The sequence below is a fragment of the Crocodylus siamensis genome, chromosome 7, assembly GCF_052110815.1.
Source record: "Crocodylus siamensis isolate JL-2025a chromosome 7, ASM5211081v1, whole genome shotgun sequence".
In the NCBI taxonomy this organism is placed as follows: Eukaryota; Metazoa; Chordata; order Crocodylia; family Crocodylidae; genus Crocodylus; species Crocodylus siamensis.
The window spans coordinates 30,751,076-30,765,780 of NC_143401.1; the positions used below are offsets into that span (position 1 = coordinate 30,751,076).

The 14,705-nt window shown below is 43.6% G+C and overlaps 1 protein-coding gene across 2 annotated transcripts in view; it reads right to left on the reverse strand.

Annotated features, from left to right (window-relative positions):
- DLG5 (discs large MAGUK scaffold protein 5) overlaps positions 1–14,705 on the reverse strand; it is a 194,605-nt gene that overhangs the window by 35,355 nt on the left and 144,545 nt on the right. Inside the window, exons 15-18 of one of the 2 annotated variants that reach the window (XM_090057165.1) lie at positions 12,828–12,920; positions 10,933–11,952; positions 8,184–8,322; positions 1,674–1,818 (exon numbers count right to left, since the gene is read on the reverse strand). In XM_090057165.1, the coding sequence (XP_089913291.1) occupies positions 1,674–1,818; positions 8,184–8,322; positions 10,933–11,952; positions 12,828–12,920 (1,397 nt within the window). Of the gene's footprint in view, positions 1–1,673; positions 1,819–8,183; positions 8,323–10,875; positions 11,953–12,827; positions 12,921–14,705 lie in introns of both variants that reach the window. The other variant, XM_090057164.1, reaches the window with a different exon arrangement.

A 14,705-nucleotide genomic window follows, 5' to 3' on the forward strand; every position in this document is an offset into this window, starting at 1 on the left:
GCCGCACCTCACCAACAGCAGAGATTGAGTCCTGAAGCTGATGGGGCTGTGGAGGTTGTGCCTCATGCACAGCTGGGACCCAGAGCCCCATCTGCTGTGCAGCAGAAGCCCAGAATCAGGCTCCCCCTACCCCAGCAATAAGGCACAATTGGATCTAATGCAGAATCCCGTAATTGCACCTCCTGACATGCACATGTGGTATGGCAGAAAGCGCAACTGTGCGCATCATGCGTTTACGTGCATATGTAGAGGAGACCCAACAGTTACTTGCCTCTATCTCCTCTTTCCTTAGTTTGCTTAAGTGCTCCAAGGGAAATTATATTTTGTATGGACAAAATGAAATTTTGTGGGTTTTGATTTTTGTTTTGGCAAAAAGAAGACAGGAAAAAAAATTGAATTCCATTCAATTTTTAAAATAATATACAAAAAAATTAAATTATTTGCACAGTTAACAATACCTCAGTCAGCAATACAAAGAAACCTAACCCTGAGCAGTAAGATCCAAGTCAGTGAATTCCATTTGCTTTGGTTCTAGGCTGGTTTAGCTCTCTATCACTCTTCAAACAGCTACTTAATACAGAATATCCACTAGGTTTATAATGCAATGCAAGCTTAAAAGAGTTAAGATTTAGACATCTATGCTATGTGTAACATTTCCCAAGAAGCACAGCAAAAATCTTTTAAAATTCAATTTGTTTTGTTTTAAAAAGAAAGTGTGCAAACCAGACCCAGACAAGAAACACTTAAGATGTCCTGATCTAGCATCTGAAAAGCTTTTGCCAATGTGAAAGCCCTGTTTAAGTAGCATATTATTGTACTCAAAGGCTGCAACCTCCAAAGGCTATTTTTATTAGGATTATGTATATTATGATGAAATATTTCATGAAAAACAAATGTACAATAGATTACTACAAAGATGTGTCTCTGTAATCCTACGACAGATACTCCTATAAAAGGTAAATAGATTCACAGTTCAAAACATATAATCAATTTTCATCTGCACTCATATCTTCTTAAGCTTTATCAAGAAACTCTCATTCTTTTAAAATGCAATATTTTACTAGGAAGATTATTGAAAATTATGTAAATATTTGCAGAATATACATACTGCAACATATCACATTCATTTATTAATTGGAGAAGTGAGAGTTTGGTTTTATTTCTGGGTTTTCCAATGTCACAGCAGAGGTGGCCTTAAACAAATCAACAGTAATAATAATTAATATCTGTACACATTTATAATGTATAATCTTTAAATAACACAACCTATTCAGGAGACTAACTATACTAAGTTCATAAATCTAATAAATAAATATGAACAGTAAACAGTTTTGAGCTAATAAAAGAAAAAAACAGAATTTCAAATCCAGGTAATTTTTAAATGATTAATTTCAAGGTTATGGTCTGAGTTTTCTACAGAGTTTGCAGGCTCCTGCAAAGAAAATCTGGTCATTTTTAGAAAAAAATATTTTCCTGACAAAGTTATAGGTCTGTGGAGACCACAGAAACCTTATCAAGGAAGGGGCAAAATACAATGTTTGTGAAAGTACTCTGACAATCTAAAAACACTATGCTGTACTACTACGGCAGTGCCTGGCAAGAAAAAGTTGCATCTTAATTTGTTGTCAAATGCAAAGAAAAGAAATCAAAGTTACAGGGTTTTGAATTCATACCTGGGATGCAGATGCTGATGGCAGATCTGGCTGGCAACAGATGGACAATTGTTAGCATGAACTCTATGGCTCCAAGCGGTATAAATGGGATTTCTCATGACAGCAGTTACTGCGGGACATGGTGCCAAACTTCTTGGTACAGTACCTTTTTTAATACAAACAAAAGTCCGGTGTGAGTTTTCTCTGCTAAATTCCAATCAAATACTCTAGGCATAGTCAAGAATGGGCAAAAGACATCTGCCTGAAACACGTATATGGTCTAGAAGTAGGAAGCGAGATTCATAACTCCTAGGCGTAAGCCATTAAGTACTTTATTGAACAGTCCAGAGCGTATCTGCTAACATAAAAATATTCTCTTTTTCCTCCATCATAAAAATGTCAACCATTTGCATAAAACAACAATAATGCCATACTTCTAAGTAAATAATCACAAGTAGATAAGGTGGCAGATTTTAGTGGAACAAAGGAAGAACTGATAGAATTTATAATCATTCTTCTTTCATCCACAGGGCTTAAACCAGGGGCAGGCAAAATGTGGCCCAACAAGCCATTCTCACTGGCCTGCAGGGCCCCTAAAAAATTTAGAAAATTAATATTTATCTGTTCCTGGCTGCCTGTCATGTGGCCCTTGATGGCTTGCCAAAACCCAGTAAGTGGTCCTCTGCCTGAAATAATTGCCCACCCCTGGCTTAAACACTCCCACTTCTGTTATGTCCTTTAGCCTTAGAGTATAAATATTCACAGCACTGTGAAGTTGCTACTTATATGTAGATCTCATTATTTAAGTCTTTTTCATTTAAGAACATTCACACTTTAGTATTGTACAAAACACTGTCTGGTAAATTTTCTAGGGATGCACTCTTTGGGCTGAAACTGATTCCATTTCCGATACATAGCCTGGCAGCTTGAAAAGCAGCTGCTAAGTCTACTGCGGTGGAAGGGGCATGGGGGTGGGGGGGAGATTGAGGACCCTGCGGTGAGAGAGGGAATGGAGCTGAGCCAGGCACTGCCCAGCCAGGTTGGGGCAGGGAGCCAGTTGGAGCTGCAGCTTATGGTGGGGGCTTCCGCCCAGCCTGGTCAGCATGCCTTTGGATAGGATGGTATGGCTCCTGTTACTACCTGCAGCTCCTGTTCAAGGCATGCACTAGCGGGGCAGGCTAGGCCTGACCAGGTTGGGTCAGGCTGGGCCCATCCTTCACGAGGGTGAGGTGGCCCACACACCCCATCCCTCTCCTGTAAACCCCACATTCCCCACCTACCTACACACTCCATGCCCCCCACACCCCCCTACACCTACCCACACCCTCCCACATCCAGCTACACACAGCACATCCTCCCTACCCCACCACACTGAGAACATCTTCCAGGCAATAGCTGCCTAGATGGCAGGGCGGGGACACACATGACAGCAGTGCTGCACAAAGGCCAACACGGCCCACTGACAACTGGCCCAGACGTGCAGACAGCTCTGCTGTTGTGCCCATACTACAGACCAGTGTAGTTCCCATCCAGGTCTGGCAGATATACAGATATGGGGCTGCAGGTCCAAGAGGGCAGAGACTGTTGCAGGTGGCAACACATCACAGCCAGGCAGCAGCTGCCACTGCCAGACTGCTGCAGTGGGTAGAGGGTACACAGGCCACTGTGGGTCAAGGCTGCTGCAGCAGTTCAGCTGGAATGGGGGGGCAGTGTCCCCATAGGTCAATTGGCTGGGCCTCAGAGACTCCTGAGAGCAAGTAGCCCTAAGCTGCTCGCTAAGGCAGGTTTTATACTGCTGGGGCCAGCACAGGTGCTGGCCTCAGGCTCTAGCTCCCCCTAGCTCAAGATCCCAGAGGAGCTGGGCAGGGTCAGTCTGTCCCAAGCAGCACTACTTGCCCCACACCAAAGTGCATGTTCTGGCACATGTGCTGATGCAAATATCTCTGGCACAAATTTGTGCCTATCCTATCTGAGCTGCTGCAAGTGCACATGCCTTATGTGTAAATGTACCCTTACTGTCCAGTTCAGTGGCCCATTCATTAGACTATAGTACCTAATCTTCTGGCCTTGCACAGGGTTTGTCCATGTGCCAGATCCCACATGGATTTAGTTCATGGGTGTGCCACCCAGCCTGAATCCAGCTGTATGCCATCCTGATCTGAGCCCATGCGCCTAAATCCAGCCACACACAGGCCTGACCTGACCATGCACTGAGTGATTTAGCACTCAGGGTCATGTTGTCCAGCCCACTATGGGTCCAGAAATTTGCCAGCAGGGGAACAGCAATTAATACTGCCACCGCTCCCCCATTGCCAGGCTTCTGGACCCATGAGGAGCCCCTGCAGGCTGGACCTGGCCTGAGGGCCAGAGGTTGAGTACTTCTGCATTAGATTTCACTAAGAATCAACATCTTGTGAAGAATAAATAACTTCAGTTCAAAAGTCAGATCTCTCAAAGGGATTTTCCAGGTCTCTGGTTATATGTAAGTAGTACTATTTTTGCTATTTCTATGTTTATCCCTGCTTTATGGTTCAGAAACATGGGACTACATATGCTAGGCACATTAGAAGACTGAACAACTTTCATACTAGATGCCTGCACAGGATCCTAAAAATAAAGTGGAAAGACAAAATGCAAAACACAGAGGTACTGGAGTGCGCAGGACTGACACATTTAGAAACCACTATCAAGAAAAGATGGCTATCACGGCTCAGCCATGTCAGAAGAATGGGAGGAGAGTCTATTTCCAAGAATATTTTGTACAGCGAGATTCACTGGCTGTAGAAATCAGGGTTGCTCTGTATGGTGTTACCAAGTTATGTGCAAAAATTATATTAAGTCATTCAATGTAGAAAGCTGGGAGGAGTGGGCAGAATCCTGTCCAACAGAATCCCGAGGGAACATCCGGCACTGGGTGCAGCTCTACATGAAGTGGCTTTGATCCAGAGGATGGAAGCCAAGTGAGAAAGAAGGAAGCAGCGTGCTGTAAACTTCACCTCCAACTCGGACAACACATGGATTTGTGAAACTTGCATCAAGCGTGTCACTCTTTGGCTTGTCAGCCACACATGGATTCATCAGGCACCTGACTAGACCTCTTACATGTACAACATAGTCTAAAGAATCAATGGTTACCTATAGATATTTTAGGGAAAAAAGAATGGCAAAATAGTATCTTGGGCAAGGTGCAACCAAATACCATAAAAACACTTTGTCCAGATGGAAGATCAAATATGACAAGGCTTGAAGCTTTCCACTGCTTCACATACATAAATAGCCAGCTTTAACAGAACCTCAATAGTTAGAAAGCAGAAGAAAGACTTGAAAGGTGGTAAGGGGGTATTAAATGTGCTCAGAAACAACTTTAATTATCAGGCAGAGTTGGTGTTTCAATGTAGACATTACTAAAGATGCTTGGATAGATTTAGAAATCATGGCTTTCCATACATCTGCTGAAAGTGGCTCATGTTAAAGGTTGAACTTTTATGGAATTCATGTCAGGTCTAGTTTAGACCATCAGAAGGAACCCCAATATATCCACAAAAAAAGTGTAAGGTGAATATACTGTTTATCATGACAAGCAATGAAGATACTTCAGATTCCTATATAACCCCAAAACTTCTGTAAAGTTTTATAGTCAAAATAACCTTATCCTTGAACAACAGGCCCAATGCTAGTAGCTGTGCTGTAATTCTGAAGCAAGTCAAATGTGTGTGTGGGAACAGCCCTCTAAAATCGACTGTTACTGAAAGGCTAAATGACACGTTTAGTGACATGTTTTTCAAACTGCAAACAAGCAGCACACCTTGTCCAATTTATAGTAGAAAGTCTGGGTACTTGACTATGTTTTGACCCTGCTTAGCACAGGTCAGGTCAAAAGCATATTTTCCAGAGCAAAGTTCATTTCTATTGACAGCATGTTTGTTCTGCTGGAACTCAAGTCTCTGAATGTGTTCTGGTTTTCCTGTTTATTTTGATAACTGCACTGGGCAATATGTGGATTTCTTCTTCAATGGCACATCAACACAAACGTGCTTTGGTTCATTTCCTAATCTAGATAGTTGTGAGGGAGTGGGGCCTAGGAGCGGCCGTGAACTCCCTAGCGCCCCCTACCGTCACTCAAGGCTGGACTCAGCACCCTCAGATTCTTGCCTGCCACGACTTTGATCTTAAATGAGTTTTAAATGGGAGGCTGCCTTTATCTCCCTGGTGAACGGTACGTATGGTCCTGCCCCTACTCCAAAATGGGGTACCTCTCTGCACCCCTCCCTTAAGGGGTATGCGTGGGACGCTGTGTGGTCCCATGCCCTCTGGTGCTCTCTCTAGCACCCCAGGCTCATCACCCACCTGACGCCCCTGGGCCTGGCTCTCTGCCGCCATCCCGTCTCCGGCGCCCCTTGGGCCTGGCTCTCTGCCCACTGCCCTGCTCTGGGGCCTCAATTGCCCACCTCTGGGCTTTTGTGCCCTTCTCAGAGCCTCTACCGTGCCTCCGGCGCCTCTCGCCCCTGTCGGGTCTTTGCCGCCCTATCCGTGGCCGTTGCCCCCCTTCTGGGCCCACGCCTGCGCTCCTCGCACGCGCTCTCTGCCCCCTCTGGAGCCTTGCCCTCTGTAGGGCCCACGCCGCACTCTCCGCGGCCGTTGCCCTGCCTCTGGGCCTGCGCCGCGCTCTCTGCCTCTTCTGGGGCCTTGCCCTCTCTAGAGCCCACGCCGCGCTCTCCGCGGCTGTTGCCCTGCCTCTGGGCCTCCGCCGCGCTCTCTGCACACGCTCTCCACCCCCTCTGGGGCCTTGCCCTTTCTAGGCCCCACGCCGCGCTCCCCGCGGCGGCTGCCTTCCTACTGGGCCTATACCGCGCTCCTCGCGCTTGGGGCTCAGGTGGCCGCAGCCATGCCTGGCCCCCTTGACCCTTCTCTGGGTCCTTCGCCCCACTGGACAAACACCACACCTCTCTCTGGCACAAACACCATGCCTCTCCAGCGCAAACTGTAGTGCCCTACTGGCACCGTGCCCCTACTGGGCACTGGGAACCCCCAGGCTGCTGGGGAGCCCCCTGAGGCCTCCTCACTCCCCTACAGCCTCACCCGGTCCTCCGGTGTAACTATAACCAAAACGCCAGCCACCTGGCTTCAACATAAAACACAGAGCCTCCTGCTCCTAACATAAACACTGAGCCCCCCCCAGGGCCTCCAACCATACCTCTCGTCAAGGTGCTCTCATCCCTGCCATCATCGCAGCCAGTCAGCACCACAATGCTGCCACTACCAATTCAGGCCACTCAGCTCAGCCGCAGAGCTCCTGCTCCTGCGGCTGCCAGAAGGAAACTGCTAGTCAGGCTCCAGCCTGGGCTATTTATAAAGGCCTGGCCCTGCCCCCTTCTGGCCACCTGACCGGCTGGTTGCCTTAGCAACCCGCACCTGAGCTGCCCTGGTGATTGGCAGCTCTGACAATCAGCACCTGAGCTGCCCTGGTGACTGACAGCTCATCTTATCTCTTTCTTAGGCAGGGAGCACCCCAGTGCCTCCGTGACGATAGTGTCCAAGATTTTCAGAAGTTCCACCAATTTTAGGACCTCAGCTTTCAAGATCTACAAAAGGTTGATTTTTTCCCCAAATCTCTGTTTCTAAAAGGTCACAGGAAAACTGATGCCTGTCTTGCAGGCTCACCAACAGGGGTCCAGAGCTTGCCATGAACCTAGGCCCAACAGTTGCAAAATATGTGTTAAAAAAAATCTGATATTCCTGGGAATATCAGACCTTTTTTAGGGTATCTCAAAATACCTTTTGGGCAACCAAATCCAGACCTGACTTTTTTAAGCATCCTGACAATATTTTTTGCCTCGTTAGCTTGAACTCCACAAATGATAGGCAGACACTCCAGCTCTCTCATCAAAAAAAATGAACTGGTCATGAGCCCTTAGCCCTTGTTTTTTTGGGGCACCTTAATACAAGATGCATTCCTTTAGAGAGAAGCAGTGAAGTCTAGTGGACTATAAGTCTGATTCATAGTTTGTAAGCTGCATTACTTGGGGCAATGTAATTAATCAGTAGGTGCCTTTTGCATCTCTTCCCCTTTTGCACGCCTTCTCTATTTAGAATTTATTCTATTCACAACAGGGAGCATCTCCTGGGTAATGAACAAACATACATTTTAGTCACTTTTAAAAGGTGAGTTTCTGCTGGGAAATATCAATGCAATTGTTACATCTTTGTATATATTTACCCTATACCTTGAACAATACATCCCTAATTTAGAATGAGTAGGCCCTATTGGAACATAAATAATAACTGTGATTCACTTCAAGAGTCAATGTCAACCAGAAATTTTACATTTGGATAGAGAAATTAATGGGTAAAGTGATATTGCCTGTTATGCAGAAGATCACACTAAATGGGTCCCTTCTTGCCTTAAAATCCATTCATGGATTTATGCTTTGAACACAGAAGGAACATTTCTGACTTTCCTGTTAAGTAGGTTAAAATCAAGATAAAAGACTTTCAATACAGTCATTACCATTTAAAATTGGTGTTACTAACCTGCTGACATGCCTCCAGCATACAAGGAAGAAGGTGCAAAACCATCGCTATGCCTAGTAGAACGTTTTGGAGAATATGGTGCCCACTCCTGGAGGTCTGGAGACAGATGTTCTTCGCTGGCTGGACAGTATTTCTGTACCTGTAAGCAAGAAGTGCATCCCAACCAACCTAGGATTAACATTTGTAGGCAGCAAACTAATTCAAAAAAGTTTTGTATAACTACGGCAGAAATAACAAGTTTTCTAGTTCATAGCACGGTCATGCCTGCTATGTTTTGATTCTTATGTTTTAGTAATATCACTACCTACTTCTTATTTTTCACTGTCTTTACTTTCTAGGTCAAGTTATCTTCATGCTCCTCCCCACCTTCATCTCAGTTTTCATTCACTTCCACAAGGTCCTCTCAGACCACTATTTTCATATGTATACAAAGAAACCCCACCATCTCTGGCTATCCAGTCCCAGTCTTGGAGTCTCTCTGTATACATTTCTAACTGTGGTCTTCATATTTACTTCTTCCTTCATAGCTCTGATACATTTAACTTTAAGAATGTTAGAAGATTCCACTGATTCAAGGGACCTGCTTGAATGCTTAAGTTATGGCACGTGCCCACTGTATCTTGCAAAATGAAAGTCTGTGCTTGCAACTTACGCCTATCCTGGCATATAAAGGAAATGCCCTTTAATTCAACTTCTCTGTAAAACATATGGCTCCTAGTAACTGAACATTAACCACCCCTCCCCTCCCCTGCCAAGAATGAGATAGATATATTTAAAATAGAAGCTACTACCCACCCCAGTCAGTGGAGCAGCTGCTGCCAAAACAAGACTGATATTTGGGCCTGAAAGTGCAGGGCAATGAGCCTGCTTTAAGATGCAGAGAGGGCAATTTTTTTTCTGACTGCTTTGGCAAGTCAATTTGAAGAGCTGGTGTGGGTTGTGGAAACAACTAAGTTATCCACTTCACACAGGGTAAGTTAAGGACTCTAATGAGGACTAGATTTTGTTGGCCAATGATGTAATTACAGGAAGACAAGTACAGGTTTCAGTGTACAGCATTTTCAATAGAAAAAGTTTACAGCATAAAAAGCTGTGAGATATACACACACACACGCACACAAAGAATACATTCCTAAAAACTACTTATCAGTTAACGTGACAGGAAAGTTTTGTTATATAAAAGGAGAAAATTAAAAACCCACTGATAGACATTCCTAAGACCATACAGTGGTTGCTGTGTCAGCAGCAAACATGCTGTTACCCAAGCATGACTAGTGCTGTTTGTGAACTGTTTCTGTTTCTTTCTGTTTATCTTCATCAAAAATCTTGGGTATGCTCATCACCTCCAGATCAAAGGGTGGGTGTATAAGGTGTACCAACCTAAGGATAACCGCAGGAGACACTGGGCATAGAGACAATTCTCTGAGGCATGAAGCCTCCCTTGCTCCTTGACCTAAGCCCACTGATGGGTTGCAGGGTCTTCTGACTTGCTGAAGGATCGGGGAAGAGTAAAACACACAATACGTGTACAGGTGCTTAACTCCAAGACCCCATGAAATTATAGGATGTGAAGCTAGTTGGAGTCCAGATATATGTTTAAAAAATATTACCCAACCAGAAAGTTGGAATTTTGGAGATGGAGTGCACACTGCTAGTAAACCTAAATTGTTGGGTTTGTAGCAGGATTTAAGTAAATATCCGTAAATTAATAAAGATTTTGTATAATGTATCTAAAATAAACCCATATGCTGAGGCAAGCATGAGTATCTCAACTATAAAAGATAGACTTTAGAGAACATACAAACAAGTGAAAAGCAGTAAATGATAACAAAGCCCCCAACCTAAACTTGAGTAAATATAAATTTATCTACAAATTATTATACGTAGCAAAATCACTGTGAGAAATTTTCAGCGTAAAAGGTACTACTATGAATGCAATCCTTAGAAGTATTCTTCCAGAAAACTTACTGAAACCCTGCTGTGAACCTGCAAATTTTGCTTGACTAACAGCGTAGAGAAAATTGCACACACTCTTACACCTGCAAAAGTTCAACTCTCTGGTTGGGGGCACTATTCTTTCAATACACAGCAATGTTCCAATCATTTTAAAGAATGGGAGGGAAAAATTATATTTTTATTGTCAGAAACAAAATCTGTTGGAGCTGTAGTCACTTTTCTGACACCTGTAAGACTACTGGAAAAGTACTGATAACTAGCACGGACATGACATGACCAAGCTCATCTGGTCTTGCATATTCCCTCCATGTTGGTTGGTGCCAAAAAAAGCATGATATTTTCTGGCTAAAAATGTAAATGTCACATGTGAGAGCCCTTTACATTTCTTATATTACTATAATAAGTATTACATAACATATCCATAGTTTTCTGGATTTTGTTAACAACATATTTGAGACAGGACGGAGATATCTAAAATTAGTACTATGAACACCTGCTACCAAAGAACACAAAATCCATGAAGCAACTATCAAACCAGATACTCTTATTATAGGACCATCAAAGCTTTTATAATACCAAAGTTCTGAGAACTATTTTTGCATTGCACAATCTAAAAGTCTTCAAGTTTTTATAAGTGACAACTGATTTTAGCTGTTTTAATAAGGCCTGTGTTTTCAGCATGTGCTGAGTGTACATGCTCTGAAGTGGCATATCAGGCACCCAAAAGCACAAATACCTTATAAAAACACTGAACAAGGTCCCTGCTTACTGCTGCCACATACTGAATTTCTACCTGAAGTGATGGATTAGGGATGGGCACAGGGGTCATTTTATGCCTCAAAGCAGGAGCAGATTTTGGTCTTGGCCTTTTCATCTCTGGCTCGTCAACTCTTTGAAAGCCAATGTCATCTTCACAGGATTTTCTTGAGGACAGATGTGCACAGTCAACTCCCTCCTCCCGGTAATAATGCCCAGCGTTCCTATTGTGCCCCTTGTGAGTGGCAGAATCCTGCTTAAGTGCCAAAGGAACAGGTGCTTGGACAGTAGCTGGACTGGTAGGTGGAGATCCCGTTGTTACAGTAGAGTCTGATGCAGAACTCGTCTGCTGTTTATGTTTAAACTTAATAGAATCACTTCTTTTGGGAGGTGTTGGAGGAGTTGACCCAACTTCCATTTTTGAGGGCTGAGGCGAATGGCCTGACATTTGATTGGGAGAGAGATATTCCAATTTGGGAGGAGTCTGTGGTCTTTTGAAAGTGTCAGGATCAAAGATGGATTTCCTTTGTTTTGGCTTTTTATACACAGAGAACTTTTCTGTTTCTACCGTTGAAATGTTTACCACCACTTTGGGCCAAGTACCACCACTGTGCTTAGCTCCATGTCCTTTGTCTAATGTGGTCTCAACCATGATGCAGTCAGCTCCTGTAGGCTCAAATGGCAATCTTCTGTTCTCCAAGTCAACAATTGCATAGCCTCGCTCCCCATATGCATCTGGATTAAAGGAACTGAGACTATGCTCTGAATTACTGTGGCAACCATGCACCATGCTCCTGTGAGAGTCTGCTCGTAAAGCACTACTGGAAAAGGGCTTGTGATCACAAAACGAACCACTACCCTGGTCACTCTGGTCCTTCTTGCCATCCAGGATTTCTGGACTGAAAATGTCTGTCTGCGTTGAACTGTTGAGTTTCAGATTTCTTTTATTTTGAGCTTGTATGTCTGATGTATGAACCCTACCATTTGATATTTTCTCTGAATCTTTCAGGTTTTCAAATATGTTTTGACCACTCCAAGATGAGCTCTGAGGAAAAACCTGGGAAGAGAAAAACATTTAATCATGTTACTGTTATGGTACATTTTTATTTTCACATTGAGCATCCTCAGCCCTCTCTAATTTACACTAAAGTCAATACAAACTAAATGAAGGAGGAAAAAGCCCTTTAATTTTGTAAGAAATAATCATAGAAAGTCAGCATCGTGTGCTAGGCACTGACCTGGGAATCAGGAAACATAGGTTCTAGTTCTACCAGTAACTTACTGATTCGTCCCAGAGAAATCAGCTTTCAAGAACTTTCTTCCCATGTTTTGTCAATATTGTCTATTTAGTGCCTATATAAGCTTCCTTAGACAAGAATTGTTACTGTGTGAATGTGATGCACATTGCACATGTTGGGGTCAACAGGAATGACCACAAGGAATAATGATCTATACTGAGAACTGTACAGAACAAACATTTATGGACATCATGGACAGAATCCATATGCCCTAGGTTTACCCTAATCTGGAAGGGGACCCTCTCTACAGGGCAAGAGGAAAATTTTGTTTCCATGTCCATTCAGCCACTGGACTTCCTGAAACTTTTAATGCTGACAGCAAGGAAGCTAAATTAACATTAACTGTGCTGCAGTTATTTTTAAGTGAACAGCATTTCCTTAGGAATGGGCCCAAGAACAAACAATTTCACATATTGTATGATGGCAAACAGCCTCCTATAGTGTAGTAATTATCAATACTGCTCAATCATAAGTAAATCAGGACAAACCCATTTCAGTACTGGCTTTTGATGAATTTCCACATCAGTCTATTTCATACTTGCTCTTCCCTCCTCTCTGCACAGTTAGAAAAATCTGAACATCTGGCTACCTGTATAAACAAAATAAAATCCTGCAACTTCATATTAACACTCACCTTCATCAATGAAAGTGTAAGAGAATCCCTACAGTTTCTCAGCAAAGCTTCACATTCAGTCAGCGATTTATTATCTAGTGCAATGCCATTAATCTGCATAAAAACAAATAAATATTTAGCAAAACAGAGGTAGCAGTCTGTGATCATCTTTCTTTACTTTCTATGTGATGGGGAAAATACTGGGTTATACTAAATAAATCATCAATTAAAGCAGAAAGTAAAATGTCAGTGCCCCATTTGGGATTAATTTTCCACATCAGTGAATTCAGTCTTTTCAGTCACAAAGAATCACCAGAGCTATACTATAAATTGAACTGTAGTTTTGGATTTCCCACTTCACAGTATATGGAGCTTAACTATGTTGTTGCTCCACTCTGTGTACCTCTACTTCGTCTTATGCAGCTGCACAAATCCAGTACCCTGATATCAGCTCTGAAAATATGTAGCTTTTTATTTCTTAAACTTGGTCCAGAGGAACCATTTCTTCAGTTCAAAAGAAAGACTGAAGGTAAAAGGCAGGCCTCCATGAGATTTCTCAAATCATAGGAGTTCTTGAAGATAATCAAGTATCCAGGTTGGAGCCATACTGGTCTAGAGGAAAAGGCAATCAGGCCTCGTAGTAGAGATGGTATGTTTTATTAGACCAACAAGATTTTTGCCAAAAAAATTTATTTAATTGCAAGCTTTTGGACACAAACACCCTTCATCAGACGTTGGAGAAAAGGTTGTAAAAGTTCTCCTGGACAAAAATTAAAGTTCATATTTCACAGGAATCTGAAATATGAACTTTCATTTCTACTCAGAACTTTTACAATCTTTTCTCCAATGCCTGATGATGGGTGTTTGTGCCGGAAAGCTTGCCATTAAATATTTTTTTTGCAAAAATCTTGCTGGTCTAATAAAAGGTATCATCGCTACTATGAGTCCTGAAGATTATCAAGGCATTCAACTAAGTCAACTTCTCCACTTTTAAAGGGAGAATAAATGTGGGACCCAGATAATCTTTATTTTTAACTTGTAATGGCAGAATTAGTCTTACCTTATCTACTGTGAAAGGAGGAAGTTTGCATGATTTCCTTAAATAACATCTGAAGAAAGAATTACTGCAACCACACTATCAAAACTTTCCCAAGAGCTGAAGGCCCCCTCCATGGGCCTTATATTTTCTATTATGCAGCCAACCTACAAATATTAACACATTATTCTAAAGCAGGGGTGCCCAACCTTGAGCCTGCTGGCCAGATATGGCCCCTGACACTGTCATCCAGGCCATGGGACTCCCCAAAAGTCCTAAAGTTTGGCTGTGGGGGAGTGGTAGCACTGCACCCCTGCTGCCAAATTTCCAGATTCATGAAAAGCCCTGGGCCCTACATGCTAGACTGGATGCAGAGGACCTGAGCCCAGCATGCAGGACTGGGCAGGGGCAGCACTGGGCCCCAGGCCAGCAGGACCTGATCCTGGTACATGGGGCCCAATTCTGGTGCACAAGCAGAGTTGGGAAGACCCTGGGCAACATGGGAGGTGGGGAGCCCCTCATCTTAGATCAGAGAACAAGCTGAGGGGAAGGGAAGGTCTGAGGCCTGAGCTGCTGTTACTGCAACTGCTGCTGCATAACCATGCAGGGATCAGAGGCACCATATGTTCTATGGGCCAAGCCAGAGCAGGACCCCAGCCAGAGCTGGAATTGCAATGGGAGGGTAAGCACTTTTTTTTGGGGGGGGGGGGAAGAAGCAGGGCAGGGATGGTGCCACAGGGGGGATGGTACTACAGGGGGTCAGGAGAAGATGGGTTGGGGCCAGAACCTAGGAAAAACTGGTAGGTGGTTTGGGTGCATGGGGATGTGGAGACAGCACAGGGAGCAGACAGCAGAGGGAGTAG